Here is a 14,504-nt window from a genome sequence, read left to right on the forward strand (position 1 = left end):
CTGTACAGAGATGTGACACAAAGATATTCACTGTAAAAAAGATATGTGACACAAAAATATTCACTGTACAGAGATATGTGACACAAAGATATTCACTGTAAAAAAGATATGTGACACAAAAATATTCACTGTACAGAGATATGTGACACAAAGATATTCACTGTAAAAAAGATATGTGACACAAAAATATTCACTGTACAGAGATATGTGATACAAAGATATTCACTGTAAAAAAGATATGTGACACAAAAATATTCACTGTACAAAGATATGTGTTGAGTGATTGGCTGATTAGCTATTTCTGTCAGCAAGCAATTGAACAGGTGTGCCTTATAAAGTGGCCGGTGAGTGTATATATTACTATTAATAATATTATAATTCTTATTGATAAAAATGAATAAATATTAAAATGCCCATAACTCATCCTTCTTTGAAATTCTTTATTTTCAAATACACAAATACAAAGATATTCACTGTACAAAGATAGATGACACAAAAATGTTCACTGTACAAGGATATATGACACTCATATATATATATTTATATTTGTGTCATATATCTTTGTACAGTGAATATCTTTGTCATCTATCATTGTAAATATGCCGCTCCCTACCACTATAAAGATACTTATAACATATTATATATTATATATATATATTATATTATATTTATATATATTATATTATATATATATATATATATATATATATATATATTATATATATATATCTTTGTACAGTGAATATCTTTGTCCAGTGAATATATTCACTGGACAAAGATATTCACTGTATAAAGATGTGACACAAAGATATTCACTGTAAAAAAGATATGTAACACAAAAATGTTCACTGTACAAAGATATGTGACACAAAGATATTCACTGTAAAAAAGACGTGACACAAAGATATTCACTGTACAAAAATAGATGACACAAAGATATATATATATATTATATATATATATATATTATATATATATATATAATATATATATTCACTGTACAAAGATAGATGAGATATTCACTGTACAAAGATAGATGACACAAAGATATATATAAATATATTATATATATATATTTATATATATATACATATTACATTATATATATATTATGTTATATATATATATTATATTTATATATATATTATATTTTATATATATTATATTTATATATATTATGTATATATATTATATTATATACACATATACTTTACACTTTTGCAGTGACAGGAATTTTTTTTAATATTACTTTTTTATACTATTATTTTTTTTAATATTATACTTGATACTATTATTATTATCTATATTTTTACCATTAATAATATTATAAATCTTATTGATAAAAAATTATAAACATTAAAATGCCCATAACTCATCCTTCTTTGAATTTCTTTATTTTCAAATTAACTGACTTATTAACTAAATGAACTTGGCACACTAGGCCTATATGACAGATAATTAATACATACATAATTAATACGTACCAGGACAGCCACGGATCAGATAAAGTTTGGTATATAACAAGCAGCTGCACTTGAAATAAGGTGCATAAAAAAACATTTCATGTAAGGCTTATGGGGACACTATAGAATAAATATGACATGTTTTCTGATGAAATAAAAAGATTGGAAGCAGTCAGAGGTGGAAATGTTAATCAAGTAATCAACTCAGGTAAAAATACAGCTTTAACTTCAGAAACTCTTTATGACAATAGACTAGACTAATAAACTAGTTGTATATAACTAGTCTATTGTACCTGCAGTTGAACTTAGAGGGAATGAGTGAGGACCACAGCAGCCCTGAATAGTTACTTAAATATTTAAGTTTCTTGAACTCTACAACCTTGTTCTATTGCCCTCCCGCCCATCTGACTGTGGTCAGGCAACTTCTTTAAAATCCCTCACCTTGGTTTACAGATCAATAAAAGGCTAAAGAAGAATGTGCAATCATGTGACTTTATTCTTTTAATTCTTTCATATAACAGTGGAGCATCTTTAAGTGTGGTTTAGACAAAAAACCAAGGCTTGATTTAGAACACACCAACAGAGAAACAAATTGACAAAAAGGGGCAAACTGAAACCAAACACTAACCGCGTTTACACACAAATAACTGACTAAAACTGTCAATAAGACAACTTTAATTTCAACGTATACTCTATTCAATGTAAGACTTTAAAGCCCTGTTTTCTCTATGCATGTGCGTTGCCACAGCAAGTGATTAAGCGCAACAAGTGCCAGTCACATAGAAATATTTAAATCAATTATTCTTACTTTTTTAACTACGTCACCTTTTTAGATTAGTGATGTAAACGAAACGATGAATTACAAAGACTCAGTTTCTGTCCTCAGCTTGCAGGCAAGCAGGCAGACACAAAGACAGCCGGTATCTTCTAACAGATTGTTCTGATGCAGCTCGACCAGACCGGCTTGTACCTGAGATCGGACTAGCCTGGACTGGCCTGGAATAGCCTGGTCCACCTGCGACAAACGGAGTCATCACGCCAGACCCATCAACAGTCCTCACGGGAGACGAAGAGGCCCTGGTCTGTGCTGGGAGTCGTCTCTGCTTGGCCGGCTCCTGCCTTGCATCATCCTGTGGTTCGGTGGAGCTGCTGATGCTCATCTGTGATTGGCCAGCTTCTGTTTCTGACTGTTGGACTGAGGTCACCAGCCAGTGGGGCTGACTGCGCTCATTGGTCTGATGATGATGTGACGGGTGCAGAGGAGAGGAGCTGTCTGAGGTGGAGCTACATAAAAGAGAGAAAGTTTTACTTTACAAGTTTAAGTCCAGACAATACACAAATTAAATACATTCTGAGATGTGTGTAATGTTACGTTAAAGTCAAACGTACCTGTTGAATGATGTCTGCGGGGAAGAGGAGGGTGAAGAGTAAGCTGGCCACTTGTGTTTATGAGGGCTCGCCATGGTCACATAGTCGTCCTGAGGCAGCACAGACGAGCTGGGGCTTACCTGTAGCGACATCATCATGTACCCCAGCCTCTGCTCCTCATCTGACTCCCAGCCCTCCATCCCGCAGGCTGCAACACCGCCGTGGTCCCCTGTCACCACGGCAGGTCTTCCGCAGTCGTTTTCCCTCCCTTTGTTCACTGGGAGCTGATGGTCCATCTTCATTTCCATGTAGCTGCCAGTCTCAGACTGACGGGATCTGAAAGGGCTGAGATGTGAGGTGGAGCTCAGAGTGGATTCAGGCTCTGGTTTGTGGGGCTCAAGGTAACATTTAGTTGGACTTGTCTGGGTTTCAGGGTATCTGGGGGGCAGGGAACGAACGTGAGAACCAAGAGGTCTCACATTCAGCCTGTCTCTGTATTTGGGTCTGCAGCGTTTTGAGGTCAGAAAGGTGTGAAGCTGATTGTTGGAGGTCGGTGACCGGCTGAAGTCAGGAAGAGCTCGTAGTGCCCTTACTGTCTCACGAACCAACTCATGAATGTGCTGGGCTACTGCTGGGTTTCCTGTACAGAGCAGACACAAAGAAGACGGCTCACAGTCCCATGGGAAGGCAGAAATGAGTAAAACTAGCACATCTTTTTTTATCATCAGTTACCTTGGTCTCTTGCTTCCATCCAGATCTCTCCGGGACCGTTTGGTGCCGACCTGCCGAGCTCCAAGAAGAACGAACCGTCCAAGTGGCCAAAGCGACGAATACTCAGCAAAGGCATAGTGACCGACTGCAAATCACTGCATGCGGCCACTCTGATCAGGATGAGAGACGTAGCTGTGAGGCAGAGCCGGCTCTCCCCCGCCAGAGACGTGGAACAGCCCAGACCTCTGGGCTTCACCATGACGGGCCAAACCTTAGGCCAAGGTGAAAGGAGCAGAGGAAAAAAAAAATCAGGCAGGGGTATTTATATCCAATGAAGAGTTGGTTGTACTTAAAAACATCTTTTTTAATTGACATTTTTAATTATTTTATGTCCAACATTCTGTCACGTGAAGGTGATATTAGCTTTGTAAACACGATCTCGAAGTGGAAGTTGAGGCAGACACACAGCTGACAACCTTGCTGCTAAACTAATTAATGCGGTGGAGACTTTTACTGGGAAAGTGGCTGCATGTGTCCACGACAATACGGGTGAACTGGGGACTCAGTTATCTGTTGTGCTCATAAACTGCAGCGGGTGATAAATGATGGATTCAACCTGTTTGTGCATCGGCTTTTCGTTGCAGCTGGGCGGCTTGTTAGGAACTACAACCACAGCACTGCTGCATGCAACGCACTAATCTTGTCGGTTAGCGGTTAACGATCGGTTAACGAGGGTCACCTGACTGACTTTGGAAAGGTGACAGTGAATTCTGCACAACATGGTTGATTTTCTGTGATTTTAGTAGTATTAAACCTGCTAACAGACTGTTTGTGCCAAGTACCTTGGATTTCCTTTTTGGGTGTTTTAGTAGTTATTAAAATTTTAAGAAATGCTTACAGTATATAGGACATAATTGTGCCTTGTTGAATATAAGGGTAGTATCACCTAGATATCCTCAGCGAGCATATTACGCTGTTTTATTTGATCTTATTTCTGACTCAGTTGTCAAGGCTAGGGAAAGTGCACATTGTGTATCAAGAGGTCATCCATCAGTAAATTGTAGAAAATGTCTACTTTTGCAGGGCAGCAAACTTAAAATCAACTTTAATTAAAAGTTCTCTTGGTTTTAAAAGGAACAGTGTGTAACATTTCGGCACTCAGCATTTTGCACTCAGCGGCTCACGTTACCACAGTCTTGGAAAGGCCACTAGATGCCACCAAATCCTACACACTGCACCTTTAAATCTACTGCATGTGACAGAAAAAAACCCAATGAAAATCTGGTCTGACCTCTTTGAAGAAAGCAGCAGGGGGCAGAGTGCAATACCCGTCATCCTCTTCTTCAAACCCTTCTCCGTGCTCTTCATCCTTCCGCTCTTCCTCCATCAGTTTCTTAATGGCCAGATACCACTCTTCTTGTTCCCCCTGGTCCTCCACCGATAGTACCATGGTTTGATCCTTGGCATACAGCGCCACCGTGTGGCCTTTCCTGGAACTGCCACTCCGGCTCACACCGAGACAGTACCTCAGGTAAATCACCCTGGGAAGTAGGAATAAAGAGAATCTCATTTTAGACTGTAATGTTTCCTTTTGTTACCTTATAGATTTTCCACCATGGTGAATCCAGTGACCACTGCTGAACAGAAAGCTGGTCCATTGGCTTTTAATTCTTAATGCTTGGCCTTATTTACACATTTAAAAACGACTTCAGGCACGAACATAGTGTATTCTAATCAATTAGCAGAGGATGTATTCAGGATGTCAAATTACTTTGGTGCATTAAAGAAGACATTTATCAACATTTGGCTGGTGGCATGCATTAATGCATTAATTAACCAACCCTTGCTTGTTCGAGCCAAACAGCGTAGCTCCACCAGCAGGCTTCTCCATCGCTGTGAACTTCTCCTGGCTCTTGTACCACTCGAGTCGGCTCGGCCCGGTGTGACTTCCTGCTCTCAGGACAAAATATCTTCTGTGGTTCCGCTCCAGCTTCCCCAGGTAACTTTGTTTCACCACATCGCTCTGCGGCCCGGAGGAGGAGGTCATGAGGGCGCCGGCCAGAGGGACCAGAGCGCTGGAGGCCCGGCGGGTGCAGAAGAGCTCCTCGTAGAAACGAGACGGAGGACTCGACTGCATCTCGACGTAGTGCTGGTCCTGCTCCATTTGACGATCATTCATCCAGGGAGGCCGCAAAGGGGATTCGGCTGGCAGCCATGTTTGGGTGGAGCTGCAGCTGGGAGACGACAGAGGAGAGCTGGAAGCAGGTGGAGATGTCTCTTGGCTGGCACACCTGCTGGGCCCTTCTGTCATTTCATTCATTTCAAGCTGAGGACCTGAAACATGCACACAGAGGAAGACGAGAGAAAAAGCAGGATATTTCTTACACCTTACAAGAGAAAAAGTGAAAATGATTCTGAGCAGCTCAAAAGCCAAAAATAAATGAATGTTTGTTGTAATGGAAACAAAGAAATGCGGTTATATTAGGACTAGTTTTTTCAACAGATGTGGAAAAACAATATTTACAAGATCAACTGATGAAATATTTCCAAATTCTGTAGCATTTTTAACCATTTGGCTTAAATATTCCTGCTTTTAAGTTGTCTCTCCTCGACTCAAACAATATTAATATCCACACAAGGCCAATTGGAGATTATTTTAGTAATCTCCCTAATTCATCCTATATTCACAAGCAAGGTTGCACAATTAGAGGATAAATTTGTGCAACGGTACTTTACAAAAATATATTTTTTAAAATTAAAATATCCCAGAGTTTCTCTGGTGTCAAACATACAACATTTGGATTTATTTCTGAGCATACAATAATTATATTCACAGGTTTTTAAATGATGGGCTTAAAAAGAAAAGCATCTAATAGCTGACTATGTTCAAGCATAGTCCAAAAATAACATAAGAATAACTTATATATTGATTGGGTAGGTGTGTGGGGGGTGTTATGTTTGTTAAAGTAAATCCTGTATTGTATAAATTGCTTAATAATGCTGATGTTTGTATAACAAAAAAACAATAAAGACATTGTTAAAATGATATATTGGTCTGAAGAGATTAATATACTTTAGTATTAATTTCTAGTGCTAGAATTAGTCGACCATTTTTCCCCCCCCTATTTCATAGCATTGCAATATGAGTATCTTTGGTGTTGGATAAAATAAGCAAATATATATATATGTAATGGAAAAATAGATATATTAATCAATTCATCAATCAATAATCAAGCAAATTAAAGTACATTTTTTGGAACCATATTAATTGAATGAGGGGTAAACATCAATTAGCCAGTGCGTTGTGTTTACCCACACCAGAGGACAAAAATATGAAATTAAAATTGACAGGTAAACACATTACCACTGGAAGAACGCACAGTGTCGCCTGCAGAAGTCAAACAACGATTTCCACACCTATTTCCCGTCAAACTACCTGTCTTCAGTTGTTCTCTACTCTGCTACAGGTGTTGTGTTGTACCCAATTAGGCCGAGTCGTGCTTGCGCCTCGCGGGAGCGCGCACAGTGTAAAGCCATCATTTTAATGACTTCTACAGCAACGCATGGGTTAAATATGATATAATCTACTTTGTGGGGTTCATTAGTGGTGATGTATGATCTGAAGTGTATAGTTTATGAACGTTTAGAGTCATCAGTGTTTTTATTAGAATCAGTAGGCGAGCATTTCCTTGATATAATTGGTTAATTGGTTATACTAAACTATTATTCTATTAACTGCAAGTAAAGAAAGGTTGGGAACAATTATTGGGAAGGAAATACAAATATTTGACTATGACGAAAGTGAATAGAATAAAAGTTGATAAATAAAACTATATAAATGACAAATATATGACTTTGTTATTTGTTTTCGAAAAATTGTTGTTTTCTTGTGTCTTCAATGAAGAGTGCCTGGAATAAAATGATGTCAACATATTTGGCAAGAAAACAAATGTTGGAAAGATAAAAAGTTAAAATAAATAAATGAAAATAATGATTAAAAACAAATCTCTTGAAAACTGGGTATTGCCCCTTTAAAATATAAAATAATACAGCTTTTAGAGGGCTGTTTTTTTTAACAACTAAATTTGACCTCATGATACAAATAACATAAGATAATAATAATAATATAAGATATAAAAAAAAAAAAAAACAACAGCAAGGAGCCAATAACTATAACAAAAATAAATAAATACAATTAAATAATTAATTAAACAAAATAAGTTTACATTAAAGTAATTTATAAACCAAGTTAATGGTTGACTCTCCATCAGCAGGATGCAGGTCAAGATGTTGTAAATGAGTAATTAAAGGAAGTGGTGTCACAGCAGTTGCTTCTGTTGACATAATTGGGTGGACCAGTTTGGTTTCTGCCTATTTCAACATTAGTAACGTCTCATTGTGAACACAGTCGCTGTCAGAGCAGGGCGAGAGTCAAGCAACCTCTGGATACTCGACACCCTCTCTCTTCCTGTCCCAGGATGTCTCTCCTCCACGGTGTCCTCTCTCAAGTCCTCAGCTGGACTGGCCTCTGGCAGGTCCTGTTAGTGGTTGGTGCAGGACTGGGAGCTGTGATTGCAGTTTCGACGGCGAAGCTGTTGGGACGACACGCCTGGTACACATACAGGCTGTCCTGCTTTAGCAAGCCACCTGCAAACTCCTGGCTTATAGGCCACCTGGGCCAGGTAAGACACACACTCACATGCATTTATAGTTCTAAGATACAGTCTGGACCTCGTCTGTTACCTTTTTAATGCTTGGTAAATGTTGAAACAAGACATCAGGAAATCTAACAGATTTCTCAGTGTGATACAGGATGTGGTGAGTGTTGCGAAACATTATCATCAAATGTCCTCTTCTTGAGAATTCAGCACAAACCTCACTTTACTATCCTTTTAATTGAAGAAAATAGAGTTCAATTAAAGATGCTCATTTTCAGTTTCTTGTATTTTGGATTTCTACTAGAACATGTTTAGATGCTTTAATGTAAAAAAAAAAAAAAAACGCTTTATTTTTGCAGCACCTCTTTTCACTCTCTGTCTGAAACGCTCAGTTTGAGCTCTTGCCCCGCCCCCTATCGAAAACGCTGCTCTGATTGGTCAGCTGGCCCACTCTGTAGTGATTGGTCAACCGAACCAAACACTTCGGACTCTGCTCCAGCTCCGCTCTAACTAGCTTTGTTTAAGGGCGTGCCAAACTAGCTGCTAGGCAGGTATTACGCAAATGTGTTACTTGGTGACATCACCACATTACGGAAGAAAAGGCGGGACTTCAAGCGAGGCGTTTCAGGCACTTCAGCAGCAGTGTTTCTACCTTTGGCGCGGACTTTGGGCTTTGTTACTTTGCAGACCTTTTACATGCACAACAAACTATATAACACACTAAAGGAAATGGAAAAAGCACAAAAGCATACTGTAATAGGACGTCTTTAAACTTATGGTATACTGTATATTGTAATGTTTTGTGTATTTGTGCCTCAGATGCAGAGCACAGAAGAAGGTCTCCTGCAGGTGGATGACTTGGTGCAGACGTACACACACTCTTGCAGCTGGTTCCTCGGCCCTTTCTATCCCTTGGTCAGACTTTTCCACCCTGACTACGTCAAACCTCTGCTAATGGCACCTGGTAGTGTATAATTACTGTAAACAGTACACTAGTGGAAGCGTTATTGGAGCTACTAAAACCACATTTCCTGAACTTCATTTCATATTGCTCTTAAATCCTCACTGCTTCCCTCCATCCAGCCAGCGTTACAGTGAAAGATGAGCTCATCTATGGCCATCTGCGTCCATGGCTTGGTGAGTCAAATAGCTCATGTTGCTCTGATTTAAGTCTAGTGGAAGAGTTTTTAAGTCAGCAAGAATTGGTTGCATGTTTCATAATACTCAGGAAGATGACAAAGTAGCTGAAAAGACTGCCTTTGTTTATGGATTTTTAAGATGAATAAATGAATAATACTAAAGTCAGATGTGGTGATCCAGTATTGTCATCCTCACTTCCAAAACCTCCTCTCTCTTACGTCCCAGGACAGAGCCTGTTGCTAAGCAACGGGCAGGAGTGGTCTCGCAAGAGACGGCTGCTGACTCCAGCTTTCCATTTTGATATTCTGAAGAGCTACGTCGTCAAGTTCAACACCTCGACTGACACCATGCATGTAAGACGCACAGCAGTGGACGGATGCAAGCAAACACACATGGCCTAGTAAAGTGGGAGACTGATTTTGAGAACTCACAGAATGTTAGTTTTTGTTTTTATACCCAAATTATATTTATTCTATTGTAGTGATCTCAGTTATGAAACAGAAAATGTTCCCATGTACTCAGAACATGGGTGCTCTGAGTATCATCTAGAACATCTTAACCAATTCATTGTCTATGGAGAAGTGCTGCCTTCAAATGGCCCACCTCGAAATTCAGGAACGTTAATATTGCTGTTGCCTAACTGCGGTGTTCTCGTGACTTAACCACTTGAACGCCAAGCATATATACACAACTTCCCATGTTGTAAATACGAACTCACAAGTTTCATTTGAAGGCAGCATATGGAGCAATTCCAGACTTTGTACTTGATGAGATCACAAATTTCATTTTTAGCACTCTAGTTTGGGGATTTGGGAGAGAGTTGTTCATGTTTACTAATATTTTTGGACTGTCTTAGACCATAGGAATAACATGTATGAATTTTCAAAATGGGCGTAGTTCCCCTTTAATATGATGATCTTATGTTGCATTTACTTTCTGTTTAGAAATCAGTGTGAAATCTATACACACTTGCTTTAGTATCTGCATGCAAATGTCTCTGTTGCACCTTTTCTGTCTTTCAGGACAAGTGGCGCAACCTGGTGGGTAAAGGCACGACTACTGTAGAGATGTTTGACCATGTCACTCTCATGACACTGGACAGTTTACTGAAATGTGCCTTTAGCTACAACAGCAACTGTCAGAGGTGAGGACACACACTTTACCATTTTCCACTAATAAATTCATTCTACTTCTATTTTGTTTATTTTATTTTCTCTCTCCAGGTCTACCAGTGAGTACGTGTCAGCCATAGTGGAGCTGAGTGACCTGGTAATAGATCGGCGCCAAAAGATTTTGCACCACTGGGACTGGTTTTACTGGAAAACACAGCAGGGGAAACGATTCAGAAAGGCCCTAAACACTGTGCACAGGTACAGCAGCTGTATTAAATTCTACTGTGTTATATTCTATTATATATTATTACATAAATTCTATATATTCAAATTTAATTGAAGTACTTTAAAGTTGTTTTTTTAAGTTTTTTTTTAAGTTTTAAGCTTTTTTAAAGTTTTTTTTATTGTTTTTATTGTTTTACTGCATGTTATTAGAATACACCATATTGCATTGTGCAGTATCATATTACAGTAACATATTGTATCTTAATATACTAAATATATATATTAAAATATGAAATATAATATTCTATTGTAACGACTTCTTATTGTCTATTCTTTTCTGTATTTCGGTAAAACCGTGGTGTTTGCAGTTTTACCAGGGAGGTGGTACAGAAGCGCCGAGCCCTTATCAGCCAACAGGAGAAGACAGAAACAGATTTCACCACAGCACCACGCAGGAAGAAAGATTTTGTGGACATCATTCTGCTGACAAAGGTAGGAAAGAGGAAGAAATAAGAATGAGATATAGAGATGGACAGAATCAAAAGTGGCAAATCGCTTTAAAAGATGCGGTGTAATTCTGCAGGATGAGGATGGACGAGGCCTAACGGATGAGGAGATAAAGGCGGAGGCCAACACCTTCATGTTTGCAGGTGAGACAGGTGACAAGTATGGACTAATGCTACTGTTAAGCCTTATATTTAGCATTTAGCGGACCAAGTAAAACTGTTGCAGCAAAATCCCTGTGTATTGTGACTTGAGCAATGGCTTTAGTTTACAGATTGTTCCTTTAAAGGTGCAGTGTGTAGGATTTGGCGACATCTAGTGGTGTGGTTGCAGATTGCAACCGAGTACCCCTCCGTTCACTCCTCCCTTTCCAAGACTGTGGTAACGTGAGTCGACGAGTGCGAAACCGTGTAACGCCGTTCGCCTCTCTCTTTTTCCCCAGGTCACGACACAACAGCCAGTGCGATTTGCTGGACGCTGTATAACTTAGCACGCCACGACCACTATCAGGAGAAATGCAGGCAGGAAGTGATGGATCTGATGGAAGGACGAGATAGACATGAAATAGAGTGGTAAGAAAGCACACGCGCAACCTAAATGACTGGACAATTTTCTCAGTGAAAATGCTTAGTAAGAGACGAAAACTTGTCCTCATACAATCTGAAACCCTGTCGTATTAAAGGGGACCTATTATGTTTATTTTCAGGTTCATACTTGTATTTTGGGTTTCTACGAGAACATGTTTACTTGCTTTAATGTTAAAAAAAAACGCTTTATTTTTCTCATACCGACTGTTGCTATTGGTCAGCTGGCCCACTCTATTGTGATTGGTCAACCGAACCAAACTCTTCGGAATCCGCTCCAGCTCCGCTCTAACGAGCTCTGTTTGAGGGCGTGCCAAACTAGCCGCTAGGCAGGTATTACGCAAATGTGTTACTTGGTGACATCACCTCGTTACGGAAGAAAAGGCGGGACTTCAAGCAAAGCGTTTCAGGCAGTTCAGGAGCAGTGTTTCTCCCTTTGGCGTGGACTTTGGGCTTTGTAACTTTGCAGACCTTTTACATGAACAAAAAACTATATAACACACTAAAGGAAAGGAAAACAGCATAATAGGTCCCCTTTAAGTGCAGTTGAAAGTCCGTTATAATAAAGCCAAATTTAGAAATATTTAAATGTGAACATCTTCATCTAAAGGGAGGATCTGTCCAACCTTCCCTTCACCACCATGTGCATCAAAGAGTCTCTCCGGCTGCACGCTCCTGTGCAGGCTGTAACAAGGAAGTACACCAAGGACATGGCACTGCCAGGGGATCGGATCGTACCAACGGGTGAGAGGGTGAAATTGATTTTACACCTTTAGAGAGTGAATGTATTCTAAAAAAAACGTTCTGTTATTCCTCCCAAGGTGCCATCTGCTTGGTCAGTATTTATGGGACACACCACAACCCTGCTGTTTGGACAAACCCACATGTAAGAAATGAAACAGATTTCTTTTCACTCTGGCTCAACGTTGTCATGTTTGACCTGTGTGACTTTCTCTCTTTTAGGAGTTTCAACCTCAGCGTTTTGACCCAACAAACACAGATGGGCGGGCTTCTCACGCCTTCATCCCCTTCTCCTCAGGCCCCAGGTACCGCGTCCTCATTGCTGCAATATATAAGGTGTGACACAATTAGGAACGCGTTGGTAAACTACTAAGTATGTGTTCACAGGAACTGTATTGGTCAGAAATTCGCCCTGGCACAGCTACGAGTCGTGGTGGCGTTGACCCTGCTCAGGTTTCGTCTGACCCCGGGGGTGAACCCTGAACTCGGGAGCAGCTCTGGGGGAGTTCGCCGTCTCCCCCAGCTCGTCCTGCGTGCGGAGGGGGGTTTGTGGCTGCAGCTAGAGCATCTGATCCCGAACAACCCGGAGGAGTTGCAGGATGAATGATCCAACGAGATGACACAGAAGCTCTGGCCTCACACCTAGTTTAGTACATCACTGGATTTATGTTTACTGAATTGTTTCTAAATCTATTTCTACAAAGACATGATCGTCGACTATTTTTTACTGTTTTGTTTTGAATAAATTCTTTAAAAAAATCTTAAAAAACATATCCTCATTCTAATTGACTTTTGAAATTACAACGCATGTTTAGGACAAACATCCGTATGACCTGGGCTAGATTAACCTGGATTAATAAAGGTCAAACTAGGGTCAAGAGTTGGAGTCTGAGTTGTGGTCGGGGCTGGTCGTTTGTTGGCGTTAGCGGACTATAGCACACATTAAAAGCAGTCCACAGGCAGATAGAGGAAACCCAGAAAGTTGCGTAAGGTCTCATTTTTTTAGGTTACAACACACACATTGGCAATAAAAAAAAAATGTATACGTGTAAAAAGTTACATTTAGTCTTTTTGTTACAGGCCTGCAGAGCCTTTCTCCTGTTCTGTACTCTCTCCTGTTCTGCCCCTCCCCCTTGTCTTGGAGGTGCTGCCAGGTATGAGTAATAATGGAGGTGATTAGAGTCCACCTGTGTAGAGTTGTTCAGCTGCTGATTGGCTCACTCTCTAGCCAATCGCTGCATTCAAAAGAGGCACACTGTGGGCTGCCCGCTCTCTCTCTCTCTGACTCATTTCTACTGAAGCATTTGACTTGTGCAGAAGATAAGATAAGGTTTTTCATGTAGTTTCGTTCATGTCTAGAAGCACTAGATTTATTGGGTGGTGCCAACCCCTGTATGTTTTGTACACCACTGTTTTTTAGTCAGCCTTTTGTTTGTGTTGTTTCTAAAGAAGGCAGAGACTTAGTTAGGCCAGGTTTTATTTATTAATTTTGTTTATTTGGCACAACCATTTTGTTCCTACCTCCACCACATTTTTGTCAACCTTTAGTCATCTTTAATAAACACCTTTCATTTTGCACTTCACTTTGATTTTGTCGAATCATTGGTTGTTTGTTCAGTTATTGCTCCACCTAGTGGACCCTTTAATGTAAAATAAATACAAATCTTTGGTAACAAATCACTGCATGTGATTTGAATATTAATGAGAATATTCCTGTGGGGACAAATCATGCTTTTATTGCAGCCCTGTTAATCAGATTACATTAGGATGTCCATAATTAAAATGTGAGGATGTTCATCTTAAAATTGCTCATTCATATCTGGTATGATGTAATTTATGAAATATTTGTAATGGAAAGAATTACTTTCTCAATGAGGCTTCAAGAAACTAAATTTGAGGACATTTGGAAGGAGTGGAAAAAATATATTTCCCCAAAATGCCCTTTTTATTTAATTTTTCTTTTTTTTTCTAAATGTAATTTTTTTTTAATTATTATTT

The 14,504-nt window shown here is 39.5% G+C and overlaps 2 protein-coding genes across 5 annotated transcripts; one reads left to right on the forward strand and one right to left on the reverse strand.

Moving 5' to 3' along the window:
• Positions 1–1,936: 1,936 nt before the first annotated feature.
• Positions 1,937–7,115, reverse strand: LOC119483902 (insulin receptor substrate 2-A-like). Of its 4 annotated transcripts, none has more exons than XM_037762384.1 (6): positions 6,979–7,115; positions 5,384–5,876; positions 4,834–5,083; positions 3,564–3,813; positions 2,853–3,471; positions 1,937–2,747 (listed from the first exon to the last, which is right to left on the reverse strand). In XM_037762384.1, the coding sequence occupies exons 2-6, from the start codon at positions 5,860–5,862 to the stop codon at positions 2,333–2,335; spliced, it is 2,013 nt and encodes a 670-aa protein (XP_037618312.1). In that variant the 5' UTR covers positions 5,863–5,876; positions 6,979–7,115; the 3' UTR covers positions 1,937–2,332. The 4 variants fall into 4 exon arrangements, with proteins under 4 accessions (XP_037618312.1, XP_037618309.1, XP_037618310.1 ...); XM_037762381.1 differs by having other exon boundaries at positions 6,923–7,056; XM_037762382.1 differs by having other exon boundaries at positions 6,907–7,043.
• An 833-nt stretch (positions 7,116–7,948) lies between these two features.
• LOC119483904 (cytochrome P450 4F3) lies at positions 7,949–13,275 on the forward strand. The gene is made up of 13 exons (XM_037762385.1): positions 7,949–8,224; positions 9,020–9,164; positions 9,284–9,337; positions 9,566–9,693; positions 10,363–10,484; positions 10,564–10,710; positions 11,046–11,169; positions 11,261–11,327; positions 11,624–11,753; positions 12,376–12,509; positions 12,587–12,651; positions 12,729–12,811; positions 12,894–13,275. The coding sequence occupies exons 1-13, from the start codon at positions 8,021–8,023 to the stop codon at positions 13,111–13,113; spliced, it is 1,623 nt and encodes a 540-aa protein (XP_037618313.1). The 5' UTR covers positions 7,949–8,020; the 3' UTR covers positions 13,114–13,275.
• The last annotated feature ends 1,229 nt before the right edge of the window (positions 13,276–14,504 follow it).

Source organism: Sebastes umbrosus, chromosome 24 (genome assembly GCF_015220745.1).
Source record: "Sebastes umbrosus isolate fSebUmb1 chromosome 24, fSebUmb1.pri, whole genome shotgun sequence".
NCBI lineage: Eukaryota > Metazoa > Chordata > Actinopteri > Perciformes > Sebastidae > Sebastes > Sebastes umbrosus.